The sequence below is a fragment of the Rhinichthys klamathensis genome, unplaced genomic scaffold (genome assembly GCF_029890125.1).
Source record: "Rhinichthys klamathensis goyatoka isolate OS25496 unplaced genomic scaffold, OSU_Roscu_1.1 h1tg000665l_1, whole genome shotgun sequence".
NCBI lineage: Eukaryota > Metazoa > Chordata > Actinopteri > Cypriniformes > Leuciscidae > Rhinichthys > Rhinichthys klamathensis.
The window spans coordinates 656,817-674,109 of NW_026607104.1; the positions used below are offsets into that span (position 1 = coordinate 656,817).

The 17,293-nt window shown below is 37.1% G+C and overlaps 1 protein-coding gene across 2 annotated transcripts; it reads right to left on the bottom strand.

The window, feature by feature from the left end:
- Positions 1-1,510: 1,510 nt before the first annotated feature.
- trappc13 (trafficking protein particle complex subunit 13) lies at positions 1,511-15,638 on the bottom strand. Of its 2 annotated transcripts, XM_056241695.1 has the most exons (13): positions 15,494-15,638; positions 13,469-13,537; positions 12,286-12,385; positions 11,587-11,671; positions 11,371-11,498; positions 8,812-8,884; positions 8,494-8,538; positions 8,125-8,142; positions 5,646-5,779; positions 3,996-4,194; positions 3,775-3,875; positions 3,551-3,698; positions 1,511-2,125 (listed from the first exon to the last, which is right to left on the bottom strand). In XM_056241695.1, exons 1-13 carry the CDS (start codon positions 15,573-15,575, stop codon positions 2,018-2,020), a joined length of 1,290 nt encoding a protein of 429 aa, XP_056097670.1. In that variant the 5' UTR covers positions 15,576-15,638; the 3' UTR covers positions 1,511-2,017. The 2 variants fall into 2 exon arrangements, with proteins under 2 accessions (XP_056097670.1, XP_056097671.1); XM_056241696.1 differs by lacking the exon at positions 8,125-8,142.
- Positions 15,639-17,293: the final 1,655 nt, after the last annotated feature.

Consider the following 17,293-nt stretch of genomic DNA (forward strand, 5'->3'; position numbering starts at 1 on the left):
GGTGCCTCGATTTCGGCGGATTGGAAATGGGCTTGAATGAGCTCTTTGCCAGACTAACTTTCAGAGCAAATCTAAATTTGCCGGAAGTTGTCTGGGTTTTCCCAGGCTATCATTAAGAGGGAAAAACTAAACAATTATACTCACAGTAGCTCCGGTGACATCATAATGGTAATAATTCTCAACGCAGTAGTTGTTCGTAATACATGTAAACACAAATATATACATCAGATTGCAAAGTTTAGGGTTCGTACAAACAGAGCTTTCAGAATCAGATTGGATTCATTGAGAGTGATGAAAACTAGTGCATAAACATACTCTCTTTACTGTCACTTTTGTCCAATTTAATGCGTCTTTGCTGAAAATAGGAGTTTATTTCAAAAAATGTATTTTTCAACACTGAGCTGTGGTGCTGCTCAGTTTGACACTTGTGACATTCAGTTTCCAGCTGAAATGAAAACTAGTGGCAGTAAAAGACCAACAACTTATTCCTTTACACATAAATTATGATTATATGAGCAGATTATCGATTATTAAAGACTTATTTTCACATGGTTCCTTGATCAAAAGAATGCTGACCTCAAAACACTTTTACCATCGAGCATTTGTAAACTAATACATTTTGACGTTTGCATCACATAATCAGCTCCATATGTATTTCCTAAAATAGTCAACTTTCCCGATAGCTCTCCTGATACAGCAATGCACTTGTGATGTGAAGCGCTCGATATTATATTTCCCAACTGCCGCGATGCGTGCAACAACCAACAACCAGATTCAAGTGTCGTGAAAAGTGCAAAAAAGCGTCGTTTTCCCAGTGAGCCTGTGTTGGACATTTTCCCAGTGCTCTTTTCACTGTCTGTGACTAGTAGGGATTTTCCTGTAACATTTAAACTGCTGTAAATATGTTCCACAGACAGGACTTATATGTTCACGCACCCGTGGATCCTGCAAAATAATGAAAACTATAAACCTGGGTTATACAGGATCAAGAATCAGAGGCAGAGACGTGAGTGCAATCGTTAAATTCATTCTTCTACTGGAGTCGAACCCGAGACGGAGGGAATGGCACTTTATACGGAGACGTCGGGGGGGAAGAGGAGAAAACACATCTAAAATCACCTTATACACAGAACATCCTCTTAGGTTTCTTTGTGTTTGTCTGTGTAGATAATGTTTCAGTCCTCTTTATGAATGTAGCTGGTTATGACACATCAGAGTTGACTTTATTTTACTAAACGAATGATTGATCATATGCTTATGCCTATTAACTAAATGTGGGGCCATGTTATTAACATCCAAGGGCATTGTATAAGAATAGTTCACAGCCAAAATGACAATTCACTCATTGTTTGGAAAGACACGAGGGTGAGTAAATGATGACGGTTGTCATTTTAGGGTGAACTAACCCTTTAACGCATTCTGATTATTTTGTACAACATATTCTGTTCGTTTTAGGAACAAGAGACATTTGTGTGTGGTAATCACTATATCAGCTGCTTCACCAGATCTGTTCGTCTAGTCATTTTATTCACTGGTAATGACAACAAAATGTTGCTAAATAAGCATATTCATGATCTCAGCATTTGCGATTTTCTTTTGCATGCTCCATAATCTGATATTTACAGTCAGATGAGTGATTGAAGCCTATGTAATATGCTTATAAAACACAGAGCGGTATAATGTTTTGTCAAAAAAACAATGTTAATAAATGTGTCTTGAAATCATTCTGTCGATATCAGCGTCCTTTGCGGCAAAACATTATGATATTTGCTTATCACCCACCAGAACAACACACTTTTGTATAGCAAACCTTATAAATGTTTTAACTCACTGCATTAGCTGATTTTTAATTTACATTTTATTTACATTGACAGGTAAAATCATGATTAAGGGCTTTAAAAATGACATTTTAAAACAACAAGCTTAAAGGTAAAGAGCAAAAGGTGTTATATTAATAGGTGCAGAACAGATGGGAAGTTGGTCCATTGACACAGACAGTGCAGAATGCCACAAGGGTTCAGCTCTCTGGACTCGTGTAAGGACACACCACACAGACCTGTGCGATGTCATCATATTCATACGTTCTTTTCAGGAAAGTATCCGTTAGCCTCAGTCCTGATATGCTCTAAAATAAAACAAAAATGACATAGATGTGTCATGGACCCTACATCATAATTCATTTCATTTTTGCTACTGTACCTCTGGTGCTCTTCGGTCATTTTTTTTTTTACTTTTAAATTTTTTACGAAACAATCTCACTGAAAGCTCTTTTTTCTGAGATATCAATGTCAAATTTGGAGCACAACTTGTTTAGATATTTGGCTTTGATCTTCTTGCAGTTTTAGAGTAAAACGTGATTTTGAAAATATATATTTCATATCAAAATTGCAAATAGTATTTTTGTGCATTTTTCATAGCAATGCACGTAAAATTCTGTTGCTTTTTTTAAGTTCACTTTTTAAAACGTTTTTCACTTCAGCAATAATCTGCCAAGTGTCGTCTTTGAAAATAGATCAAACTTAAAGGGATACTCCACTTTTTTTTGGAAATAGGCTCATTTTACAACTCCCCCAGAGTTAAACTGTTGAGTTTTACCGTTTTTGAATCCATTCAGCCGATCTCCGGTTCTGGCGATACCACTTTTAGCATAGCTTAGCATACATCATTGAAGTGGACAAGACCATTAGCATTTCTAAAAAAAAAAAATGACCAAAGAGTTTCGATATTCGATATGACGCAGCGCCTGAAAATAGTTCCGTTGTGTTGACGGAAGGTGGCCTATTTTCAGGCGCTGCGTCATATCATTACGCCTGCTGCTCTCATGGTACGGCAGTGAAGTTTCTTGATTATTACGCAGGAATGAGAGTATAGTTCCTAGCCATATCAGCCTAGAAAATCGCAACTTTACATTTTCCGTCGGTCTTAGTGCACGATGTAACTACAGAAGAGTCAAGTTTTAAATAGGAAAAATATCGAAACTCTTTGGTCATTTTCTTTTAGAAATGCTAATGGTCTTGTCCACTTCAATGATGTATGCTAAGCTATGCTAAAAGTGGTACCGCCAGAACCGGAGATCGGCTGAATGGATTCAAAAACGGTAAAACTCAACAGTTTAACTCTGGGGGAGTTGTAAAATGAGCCTATTTCCAAAAAAAGTGGAGTATCCCTTTAAGTCTGCGCTCTAAAGCATTCAAGATGTACGACAGTTTAAGTTGGAAATGTAATTTTCAGGTCTATGCTCAAAAAGTGAATAAATGGATTATAAATACAGCGCAAATAGAATTTAGTATTAAAAAAATCCCCTACAAATACAAAATATTCAATAAAAAACATTATCAAACTAAAATAGTACATTTCATTTCTGACCGACACGCGAAGAGCACCCGAGGGTTGAGACAAGCCTATCTGTAAATTACTGTTATGATTGGCGCCTTTGCATTACATGCCAAATGACTAAATATCGCTAAACTGAATCTGAATTCAAGTAGCAAACTTTGCCCGACTCGGCAAAGTCGAAAATCAAAACACAGTAAAAGCCCACGGAGTGTACCTGTAAGCCCTGGACGGACGACAGGAGCCTGAGAGGAATGGACAGCGAGGCGCTGGGGCTGAGTTTACCCAGCTGTCTGCCGGACACCCCACACCAGTGGACGGAGCGCGTGTTGCACATCTCCAGAACCAGATCCATGGTCCTCTCACTGACAACAGGAACACCAGCGGTTAAAACCCACAGAGTTGATCTGTAAGCTGACAGGCTCTCGGCCGTGCTCTGACCTGCAGTTGGTGATTTTACAGGTGATGTCGAAGGGCTCCTCGAGGTCGACCGTGTCCGGGATGAACTCGAGGGAAAGCCTAACATCACCGTAACCAGGAGCCTAGAAGAGAAGGCCTGAATGAGCTGCGTTCTGTGTAACATACTGTGGACAATTTGGGTTGTAGTCCATTGGATTAACTATAGCGACTGAGCGATTCTTTAGTTTTCTACTCTGATGTACCATTCTCTGTAGCTGGCTGGTCTGTAGGCGTCCTCTCTCCCCGAGGTTGGTTTTCCACACAATGTCTAGTTTGCCGATTACCGTCACCCCCTTGATGACCCCGGCCTTCTCCGCAAACTCTGGCTTGGGCTTCAAACAGTACAAATACTGCCTCGTGTCCAAGGGCTGCAGATACGACATCTTCCCGAACGTCGACTCGCTGCAGAAATCCAAGAAAAAGTTGCGCACAAGTTCAATAATGTCAACAAGTCTGTAGCTGTACCATTTACAGCTGTTTAGCTAATGTCATTTCAATAGGAAGTGAACTCGATTGGGTATTTTGGGTTAAGTTGGTCGCATGAATTCCCTTTGTTGACCAACGGAGAGCTGCTCTTCTTTCCACGAAATTAAGCCCACATTTTGCTCATGTGACCACACTTTAACTTTACAAGGTTGCACAAAAGAACATTACAGTTTCAACTATTAACAGGAGTCTTCTGGTTTCAGTACAGCTTCAAGGAAATTGACTTAAAGTTACGTCATCATTTACTCACCCTCAAGTTGTTTCAAACCTGTATGAGTTTCTTTCCTCTGTTGAACACAAAAGAAGATATTTTGAAGAATGTCAGTAAGCAAACAGTTTTTGGACCCCATTGACTTGCATATTATAATTTTTTCCTACTATGGAAGTCAATGGGGTCCATCAGCTGTTTGGTCACCCACATTCTTCAAAATATCTTCTTTTGTGTTCAACAGAGGAAAGAAACTCATACAGGTTTGAAACAACTTGAGGGTGAGTAACACTCGTCTCCTTTACAGTGATGCACTTACAGTAGAAGTCTATGAGGCAAGACGTTTCAGGGTTTAAAAGCAGATTTGAGTAGTTTGTATTTTTGGAATAGCGAGAGTTGAAAGATTGGATGTCGTTTTGTCACACTAGTCTCAAGTGTTCGAAACACAACGCATTTTAACATTGCAATATTTCGCCCCATAGACTTGCATTGTAAGCGCAAATACTGTAAATATGATTTTTATTTGCTTTTACAAAATGTCAACATCATACAAGTCAACATTATTTTCTGTGCCAATCTACAGCATGTCACAAATTAAAACAATTTTTTTGAACCCAATACATTCTTTTATAATCCTACACTGCTGTTCAAATGCTTGGCTTGAGTAAAACTGGTAATGTTTCTGAAAGAAGTCTCATGTTCACCAATTTATTTGATCAAAAATACAGTAAAAACTGTAATATTGTGCAATATAATTATTAATAAAAAAAAAAACTGGTCTATGCAAATATACTGTTAAAATGTAATTTATTCCTGTGATCAAAGCTGTATTTTCAGCATCATTACTCTAGGCTTCAGTGTCACATGATCCTTCAGAAATCACTCTAATATGATTATTTGATGCTCAAGAAACATTTCTGATTATTATTAATGTTGAAAACAGTTGTGCTGCTTCATATTTTGAGGTAACTTAGATTTTTTTTGGTGAATAGAAAGTTCAAGTTGAAATATTACGATCACTTTTTTGATGCATCCCGATTCCTTACAGAATAAAAGTTTTAATTTCTTTAAAAATATATATATATATATACACTTATCTAAAGCGTTTGACTGGCAGTGTAGAACACAAACTCATGTCAACATTAACATCGAGTCTTACCTCTCGTCCGCAGAGGACACGGCGTTGAGCTCGGTCACGTTGTACATCATAGAAGGTTCCAGAGACACTTTCTCCATGAACATCGGGGACGTGGTGATGTTCTGGATCTGTGCCTCTAGGAACACCTCATCCGTCTGTAGGGTCAAAGGTCAAACATCAAACCTGGGGTGCGTTTCCCAAACCCAACTATGGTCGCAAGTTACCAATAGAGTTCAATGGAAACTGCGATCATAGCTGGCCTTTACTCAGCCCAGTCAGATTTCATGCAGTATTGTACTGTACGGATATAAATCAATATTGTATACACTTTATCCTGGAGGGATACTTCATTTGAAGGGCTTTACATGCATACGAATGAATTACAATACAGTAATAAACAGGACTACCTCTTCGGTTCTGAATGGCACTGAATTGAATCATGGTTGTTTAAAGGTCTGTGAATGTGGCCCATCAAATCAAGTTCTTCTTCAGACAAGTTTGAGTGGAATTCACTGAACTCTTTCAGAGAGGCATATCAAGCAGCTGTTTGCCCATTAGTGTTATTTTGAGTTGGAGGTTAGTTCATGCCTGTGGATCAACAGCACCGTTTGACAGAAGTGTTGTTATTGGTACAGCATGAAGCGAAGAACCCATGCCAAGCCGGATTCACTCAATAGCCCAGAAATCACAGTTTGGCAAATATGCATTTGAAATTAGACTATATCATGTCACTCTTAAGAAGTCTTTTAACTCATCACACCATTATTATTGATACTAATGTGATATAAAACTGTTAACGTGTGGTTTTTTGGAATTTCAAAACTCAAGTGATTTAAACCTGTCAGAGAAAGCATCCACTGGTATAAGAGATCATTAGATGAGGGTTAGGAGAGAGTGAGTGTTGATGCGGTGCGGCGCTGGAGAGAGGAGCGAGCGGTGGAGCAAAAGCACTGAGAGGAAACAAGCCAAGGAAAACAGAACAAAAAGATTTAGCCCATCTAATTTTTGATTTACATATTTCTTTATTATTATTATAATTAGATTATGTGGATTGCCAATTAAAAAAATAATAACTTTTTTGTTAAATTGAAAATTTAAGGACATTTTCTATTTTCAAATATCATTGATTTCATTTATAACAATAAACACTGTAAAATTAAATGTTGTTTCTGCATCCATCTATCCATCCATCTATATCTTTCTATCTATATCCATCCATCTATATCTATCTATTCATCAATCCATCTATATCCATCTTTGAATCAATCTATATTCATCTACATCCATCTATCAATCAATCCTTCTATATCCATCTATCTATCAATCAATCCATCTATGTCCATCCATCTACAGTATATCTATCTATTCATCAATCCATCCATATCCATCCACCTATAATATCCATCTATCCGCCCGTCCATCTATCTATCCATCCATACATCCATCTATATCCATCCATCTAGCAATCCATCTCCATCTATGTCCATCATCCATCCATCTATATCCATTATCCATCCATCATCCATCCATGTCCATCATCCATCCATCTATATCCATTATCCATCCATCATCCATCCATGTCCATCATCCATCCATCTATCATCCATCCATGTCCATTATCCATCCATCCATCCATCCATGTCCATTATCCATCCATCTATATCCATTATCCATCCATCATCCATCCATGTCCATCAACCATCCATCTATATCCATTATCCATCCATCATCCATCCATGTCCATCATCCATCCATCTATATCCATTATCCATCCATCATCCATCCATGTCCATCATCCATCCATCTATCATCCATCCATGTCCATTATCCATCCATCCATCCATCCATCCATGTCCATTATCCATCCATCCATGCATCCATCCATCCATCTTCCATCCATGTCCATTATCCATCCATCAATCTATCCATCCATCCATCCATCATCCATGTCCATTATCCATCCATCTATCATCTATCTATCTGCCCGTCCATCTATCCATACATCCATTGATCTATCCATCTATCCGTCCATCCATCTATCTGTCAATCTATCCATACATACATCTATTCATCTATCTATCCATCCATCTGCTCTACCTTTTGAAACAATTTTCCATTTTGGCTAACGCCTGGTTTCTCAGGTTATGCTCAGTAATAACCAATAGCCAAAAAGCTATCCAGGCCTTCTTTAGGCCAGTGCTGTGGGTAACGTAGCCTTTCTAAAATCTTGCCAACAGATAATACAGTAACTTGGTGTCGTTCAACTAATTTTTGGCAAAAAAATGGCAAAACATTATGAATTAGAAAAATAACTTTTACTAATAGCACAGGTCTGGATTTCTCAACATAATCTCCTATTTTCCATCTCAGTACTGTCCTGTTATCTGAATATAAAAATACTTTTCATATGTTTTCCCCTTGCTTGTTTCAAAGGCTCAGAAGAAGAAAAGAAACAGGTTATGCTGAAAATAAAGTTGCAATGAGAAAGAATAACAATTACCACGGAACTGAGGTCACTCTAATGGAGGAATAAAACACAAAAATAAACATTAGAGAAGTGAAGGTTACATGCACCAGAAAATGACAATGTCAGTTTTCTTCTTGAGGCAGCATAAACGTGAACAAAACAGTGAATTATGAATGAAACACACACACACTACTTACATCAAATGAAAAAAATGGGATCTTAAAAAGCATAGCCTCACTATAAATTATTTCAAAAGCTGCGAGGCAGTGCAGAGAGGAAGATAAACAGTATGACCATGGAAAACACTACAGACTACAAGCGAGTCATTTGCTCTCGGATATATTCTCTAAATATTAGGGGTCAAAAACACACAAGAGCTCAAACTGGTAAATGTAAACTTACCTCAGCGTTGTAGAATTTGGTCTTTACATCTAGAGGCTTGAGAACCTGGTTCAAAATAGAGTTAAAACTGAAGTTTGAGCTGCAGTTTGATTCTACTTCAACAGAATCCATGTCAAATTGAATTTATCACACAACTCAAGACTGCTTCTTCCAATGACCCAGCTTCAGTTCTTCGACTCTGCTGACTGTTTTCAGGATGTGTACAGCAGCACGAGTTCAAATGTCAAGCTGTAGTGTAAATTAAAAGTCTCGGCTCTGTGCAAAATGGTTTGCGTAGAGCTGGCATCCAATCACAGAGCAGGAAGAAAATGAGCTCACCTGAAATTTGAAGAACTTTCTAAAGTACAGCTTCTCTCCAGTCTGAGTGGTGTAACTGACAGCACAGACCAAGCTGGAAGCAGACGATCAGACACACACATGGTGAGGACAACAGCGCGCCGTATACATCTCTTATTCTTGATGGATTTGATCTATTTATGGTAGCAACAGTGAACATGCAACAGCATTTGCAGCCAATTTTACCCCAGTAATTTGAGTAATTTAGAGGATATCAAACCCAAAAATATTGGGGCGGGACTTGAATTTACCCAATGAAGTTAATTGGATTGTGAAAAATGGGTGTGGTCAGAACTGAATGTGGATTTGTGGCAGTGGTAATTTAGTTTTTTTTTTTTGTGTTGTCAAATCGATTAAATCGCATCTAAAAAAAGTTGGGGTTTATATAATATATATGTGTGTATGTATATATATATATATATATATATATATATATATATATATATACACATAGATATACACACACAGTACAAACATGCACATACAGTATGTATATGTGCGCGTATATATATATATATATATATATATATATAAATGTGAATGTGTATATATATATATGTGTATGTTTATATACACACACACATACATACATAAATATATATATATATATATACACACTATAATATATGCATGTATTTATACATATATACAAACAAACTTTTGTTAGCTGCGATAAACCATTTTATTGATATTATTGTAGTATTTATTAATTTTGAATATCTTTTTTTTATTTTACATTTTAATTTTCGTTTAAGTTATAGTAATTTTGTTATGAATATTTGAAATTTTTATATTTCCATTCAGATTTTTATTTCAGTTTTAATTTTAGTGATTTTAGTCCTTCAACTTATTTACTTCAGTGAGCCGCCAAGAAAATATTTCAAATTTTCCATTTCAGTTGTTTTTTGTTTGTTTTTTATATTTTTTAAAGTTTAAGTTTTTCAAGTAATATTTATATTTGTACGGAGCCCCCCTAGTCCCACTTTGTCAAAAAAAATTATTATAACTATCTCGTGGCCTCAAGATAAGTAACTCGTGGCCTCAAGATAGTAACTCGTGGCCTCAAGATAGTAACTCGTGGCCTCAAGATAGTAACTCGTGGCCTCAAGATAGTAACTCGTGGCCTCAAGATAGTATCTCGTGGCCTTAAGATAAGTAACTCGTGGCCTCAAGATAGTAACTCGTGGCCTCAAGATAGTAACTCGTGGCCTCAAGATAGTAACTCGTGGCCTCAAGATAGTAACTCGTGGCCTCAAGATAGTAACTCGTGGCCTCAAGATAGTAACTCGTGGCCTCAAGATAGTAACTCGTGGCCTCAAGATAAGTAACTCGTGGCCTCAAGATAGTATCTCGTGGCCTCAAGATAGTAACTCGTGGCCTCAAGATAGTATCTCGTGGCCTCAAGATAAGTAACTCGTGGCCTCAAGATAGTAACTCGTGGCCTCAAGATAGTATCTCGTGGCCTCAAGATAGTAACTCGTGGCCTCAAGATAGTAACTCGTGGCCTCAAGATAAGTAACTCGTGGCCTCAAGATAGTAACTCGTGGCCTCAAGATAGTATCTCGTGGCCTCAAGATAAGTAACTCGTGGCCTCAAGATAGTAACTCGTGGCCTCAAGATAGTAACTCGTCGCCTCAAGATAGTAACTCGTCGCCTCAAGATAGTAACTCGTGGCCTCAAGATAGTAACTCGTGGCCTCAAGATAAGTAACTCGTGGCCTCGAGATAGTAACTCGTGGCCTCAAGATAGTAACTCGTGGCCTCAAGATAGTAACTCGTGGCCTCAAGATAAGTAACTCGTGGCCTCAAGATAAGTAACTCGTGGCCTCAAGATAAGTAACTCGTGGCCTCAAGATAAGTAACTCGTGGCCTCAAGATAAGTAACTCGTGGCCTCAAGATAAGTAACTCGTGGCCTCAAGATAGTAACTCGTGGCCTCAAGATAAGTAACTCGTGGCCTCAAGATAAGTAACTCGTGGCCTCAAGATAAGTAACTCGTGGCCTCAAGATAGTAACTCGTGGCCTCAACATAGTAACTCGGGGCCTCAAGATAAGTAACTCGGGGCCTCAAGATAAGTAACTCGTGGCCTCAAGATAGTAACTCGTGGCCTCAAGATAGTAACTCGTGGCCTCAAGATAAGTAACTCGTGGCCTCAAGATAAGTAACTCGTGGCCTCAAGATAAGTAACTCGTGGCCTCAAGATAGTAACTCGTGGCCTCAACATAGTAACTCGTGGCCTCAAGATACTATCTTGAGGCCACGAGTTACTTATCTTGAGGCCACAAGTTACTTATCTTGAGGCCACGAGATAGTTATAATAATTTTTTTTGACAAAGTGGGACTAGGGGGGCTCCGTATATTTGATTTCATTTCAGCTTTATTTAAATTCCCGAAAACAATTTGTATAATCGTTTAACTTTTTTGTTAACAACATTAGATTGTGGAGTACTCCTCCATTCGATTCATTGTTTGATATGATTATATGTACGCTACCCAGCAGTAAATGACCAGGAGTGTGTGGAGTCTGTCAGAAGCTACGCACATGTGTGTCCCGATCTCCTTGACTTCGTGATGGATGACATCATCGATGCAGGACTCTGGCTTGAGCTCTGAAACGGCAGAGTTTGAAGCAGACAGATTTAACCTCTGGGAGCTCGTCTGCAGGTCTGCCTGCGAACAGAGACAATCGTGGGATAGTAGCGAGACACCAAAACCGGCACAACTACATCAGGCTTTTGTTCTTCACGTGAGCCGGTACCTTTACGAGGATGTCTTTGACCACTTGACTGCTGTCGTTGTGCACGCTGATGTAACTGGAGAAGGTCTCGCCGAGGAAAATATTTCTGTATGGGAAATGGTGAGAATGCATTTTTCGCATCACTGGAACGTTTTGGGATTCAAATGGGCATGTGGCACTTTCCACTTATAGGACACAGAGAAGAAACGCAGATTCTTTATCTTTCACCTCAGGAGGAGGACAAACGCAATACTAGATTTATTTTCTATTCTGTTTATGAGACATTTGCATTTTGTAATGTTACAAAAATACATGCCTATATGGAGTTTTTTTTTTTTTTAAACAAAAAAAAAAAAATTGCTCAGAAATTTAAAAATTACCAGTGATTTAGGATGGGATTATAGATATTTGATGAGTTTAAAACTAGGTTATGAGAAGGGTTATTAGGTGAAAATAATAAAGTGGCTGGCGAGTGTGTGTAGATAGATAGATAGATAGATAGATATCAATAATGATATATATTGATATATATATATATATATATATATATATATATATATATATATATATATATATATATATACACACATACATAGATGTGATTTTTGCCTTTAAATCTTTTAAAAAGTCATTCGATACCGGAGTGTACCGTGTTTGTGGAAAGTGCCATGGACTCATTAATAAATCATACAATTTGAGGTCATTAAATCTATACATTACCCAAAATTCTGAGGCAGCGTGAGCATTTCCCCGAGGATTAGTGTTTCTGCCCCCTTCACGGTAGACGGATCGTCTTTCATGAGTCGTATAAACAAATCACCTGCAGACATGTGATATGCAGAGCTGTAAACCCTCTTGACTGACAGTCTAGTCCCCCATAGACATCTAAATCAACACAGCTTTTTATTTGTGCCTTATTTATGTATAGTCAAGACTTTTCAGAAGGCCACACATGCTGGTCACAGCCCATGACATGATGTATGGCAAAATATCACAATGATATACGAGTCATCAAATTATGAATAACAATAACCAAACAAAACTATCTGCAAGCCATGATTCGGCTGACTATTTATACAAATTAGGAGCATAACGCGAGGTGGGGTCTGATGAACTCCATTCACTTTATCTTCTCAACATTACAATCTCATTCATGCAGTTTTATAGGGGAACATATTTCAGCCGCTTTTATTTATAGAAGTGCTACTCAGAAGTGTCATCGTGACATGCGTTCCTGGAGCTGGCGATCGCGTTTCAGAGCTGGGCACCTGCAGAAGCATTATACCAGGCCTCGCAGAGACGGAGCTGCTGATAATAGCTCTCAGAGAAACTCTACACCGGACTCAGCAGTGGTTTCATGTGCTGCGTTACAACAACAAATGTTTCCGTGTATTTACAGTGTTTTCCACAGGATCTAGTGAGGACCTCGGTCCCTCTAGGTGTCAAATTTTGTACATTTTAAAGTTAAATTCATCAATCTGATGCACTTTAAGAGTTCAAAATGAAGAGCTCCAACAGATGTTCAGTGTTCAAATTGAACCAAGAAAGAAGTTGATGAATTGATGTGCAGCCGAACTTTAAAGGGACTCAAACCTCTTTATAGATGTGATTTAGTGTCTCAGACTATATAGCATTCACGCTGGTACAATTAGAATATAATTACAATACTTTTGTCCTAATTTCTACAATTGCAAGAGATAAACCCTTGAGCTTTTACTTTGAGGGAAACTCCAGTCGAGCTGGGTACATCTGCTTTAGACAATTAATAATAATTAATTTATGAATTATGAAATTCATTTCTTTCCCAATGAATCAGTATCTGATTTCACAAAATGTGTGTATTCTTCAAAAGTTTCCTGATCAGTGATCGAATCACGGTTCATCGAGTGTCATTGGACTGTACCTGGAAGATCTCGGTCCTCGCACGTCACCGGCATGTTTGTGAAAAGCGTAGGTTTGGTCAGCCGCATCACTGCAGGGAGAAACATTACATGAAATTGTTACAATATTTCAGTATCAAACACACATGATAACTCTTGGAGGCTCTAGTTGCTTTTATTTAAGGTTGACCAGAGTAACAGACAGTAACAACTTATGTGTAGACACGAATGTACCATGCAGTTCATCACCATGTTAGTTTCTTGTGTAACTTTAAAAGCTCAGTTGATCCAAAGACCAACATAGCCATAAAGTGATATTTACAATATAAGGTTAATAACATATGTAGTTAGTTAGATGTCTTATTCCACGTATGCCCTGAATTCACATCCCTGTCATACAGCACCAAATGATGATTATTAAAATTTCACTTAATTAGCATTGTGAAATTATTTCATGATCACAACTAAGTATATTTAACCTGTATTTATCTAAGTGTAACACAGGACAGCAATGGAGAATCATTCAGTGGTCGCATAATTCTCTAATTCTTTTCTTAGAATTGCGAGTTTATATCTCACATGATATAATTCTGACTTTATAACACCCAATTGCGACTTTATATCACGCAATTTTGAGGAAAAAAAGTATGAATTTCGCGATGTAAACTTGCAATTGCAAGAAAAAAAATAAGAATCATTAGAAAAGTCACAATTAAGTTTTAAATGTTTTAGGGCTGCACGATTATGACAAAAATCATAATTGTCGATTATTGCCTTGAAATTATAATTGCGATTATTAATTACGATTATCACAATTTACATTGAATGATGTTTTGAACAGCTTTATGCCATTGTTTGAAGCGACTGCATGCCATATTGTTATATCAAAATAAACCAGCTCAAAAAGTCCTCCTGAAAAACTTTCAATGCTTTTCTATGGTTTAATGCTAATTATAATTATAATGTTACACTAATTAAAATTAAAACAATTGGGAAAAAACCCTTAAGATAAGCTGAAAAAAAAAAACACATTAAGCACACAGAATAATGTAAGTGGACTTTTTGTAATTGTGCCTTTGAACGATTACATAATTGTGGCATACATAATTGTAATCGCGATTACAAATTCGATTAATTGTGCAGCTCTAAGATGTTTTATTCCATGGTGGAACAAGCTTCCATATCGGTAAATTAGACCGAATTTTTTTAAAACATTTTTTACTTCATCAGAATAGTTTGAAAACTTGTGGACTTTTGTGGCACTTGATGTATGAACACACACACACACACAATTAGAAAAGGCTAAATAGACACACTTTTGATCTTAGCATTCAAAAATGACCAACATAGGAAATTAATGGAGAAAAAAGTAAAACATGAAATACAGAGCAATTTCTTCTTTTGCCAACCGAAATAAAAAGGTAATCAGGTTGACTAATTATTTACTGAGTTTAATTACACTTTCCCTACCAAACACACCAAAAGAACAAACTTGAAAATGACTATGGGGAATTACTTAATTTATTGTTCTTAATTCGTTTTGTCAGTCTGAAAATAATGCCAAGACACATAGTACGTATATGAGAGATATAGGTTGATTTGACATTAAACCCTGAAGAGATTATGTAGAAGACTAATAAAGCATCACTTCGGAGAGCTTTTCTATACGTTAACTAGACTCAATGTCAATACTAGAATCAATGAAAGCCAGAAATCTGTGTCTGATGATGCCACAAAACAGCAGCAATCACTTGTTTACTATACAGCAGCAGAAAACTGCTAGACACAGACACATATTCTTACAGTATGTGACTCTTACACTAGTAAACATGTACCAGGGCTCAAACCTAGTGAGCAGAAGTAGATTTGAGACTCAACCCATCCTGTGCTCAGCAGAAGTGGTTAGCATGTAGCTAACGCTAGCAGGGCGATCGCTTCAGCTACAGCGGGGTTTATGAATGAATGGATATAAGTAAGCACGCAACATTGTTCAGGCATTCAGCTGCTCTTTCGCTACTAGAGTAAGAAAAGGTTAAACCCCGCAATACCTTTTAATGCGAGCAGATGCTCTTGTTTTGCCTGGTTGACATCCATCCTATCTGCTGCACTGGACTGACCTTTCACCTGCATATCAGCTGCCAACGGCGCCTGCAGAGGGACAAACCGCGTTTCAGCGACAGCAGAACGCGACCGCTGGCGTCTGTAAATACAGCAAATCCACACAGACACAGTGTGTGATAAATGCACATCATGTAATACTGCAGTTCAACACCTCTTTACTGTTACCACGTTACTAAACACTTCAAATAGGACGTAAAGTGCTGTATCATCAACTAAGTGGCTAATAATGAATTCATGTTTTTTTTTTTTTTTTTTGTGTATCGTCACTCTTACTCCCCTAGCCCATATTTTAGAGTTCAGATATGCATTGACTGGCATTTAAATGAATAATATATATATATATATATATATATATATATATATATATATATATATATAAAATTCAGATATGCACAACTCTACCAGCAGATGGCGCTCGTGCTCCAGAGAGCGATTGTGTTTTTGCTGCAGCATCCTTTTTTCTTTCTCCATAATTATGATTTTATAAATGCACGTACATTATTTATATATGATTCTTATTTCATGTCATGTGATGTCATGTTGGCAGAGTTTTGGCTGAATTCTTATGTTGATTTTTTTCTAAATCAATCTTTTTTTACAATAAATTTGAATGTTTACAGTTGATTAAGAAACAAAATTGCATTCATGTTTTAAATAGCAATTTTAATACCAAATTAATTAAATGTGTTTACGGCTTTTTTTTTTATTGGACAGGTGCAGGCTGTTAATAATAAATAAAGATATTAATGGTACACTATGTAACTTTTGGCTCGACCGCATGTTGTTCAAAACCTGTATGTTTTTTATTTCTTCTGTTAAACACAAAAGAAGATATTTTTTTAAAAATGTTGGTAACTGGACGGTAGCCATTGACTTCCATAGTTAGTATATATTTTAATCCTACAATGAAAGTCAATGGCTACCTTTAACTGTCTGATTACCAACATTCTTCAAAATATCTTATTTTTAGATCAACAGAAAAAAGAAATTCATACAGGTTTGTTTGGAACAACTGTGGTGAGTAAATGATTACACATTTTTGGGTGAACACTGCGGAAGAACACTGTAGCTGGAGCTACTTCTCTCTGTTTATGTCTATGACGAGTCACGCAGGTAATGTGCTACTCCGCAGCAGTGGCTCGAGCTAAAATAGTCCATATATATATATATATATATAAATATATCATAGACTGTAAAAAAAAAATATGTATATATATATATATATACCCACCATCGTGATTTACGTAGTAAATCGAAAATATAACAGTCCGAAATATTAACATATTTTACACTCATTGCAGTATTTGTTTATTTATTTATTTATTTGTTTATTTTTAAAGAATCCCTCTTAAGGGGATTCGCATATGAGGTCCTTGGCATTAAAATGTTTGAATCCAGTAGCCCGTAGAGTGAGGAACTGCTCCAAATTAATCAGTGTGAATCATTGTTCAATCTGCTCAAATGATTCATACCGGTACTCTTTTCATTTAAAAGAGCCGACTCAAAAGAGTCATTCATTCGAGAATCAGACATCCCTTTGCTATTTTACCATTTTACCTTATCGCAAAAACCTTAAACTATTTATATTTCATAACAACTAAAATATCAAAATATTCTAAACAGTATTTGTAAATAAATTATTAAAGAAATATGCCAGTGACTTTTAAGTTGTCTTGTTACGCTGCGACAGACTGTCGCAAACGGGCTCCCAGTTCCTTACGACGTTG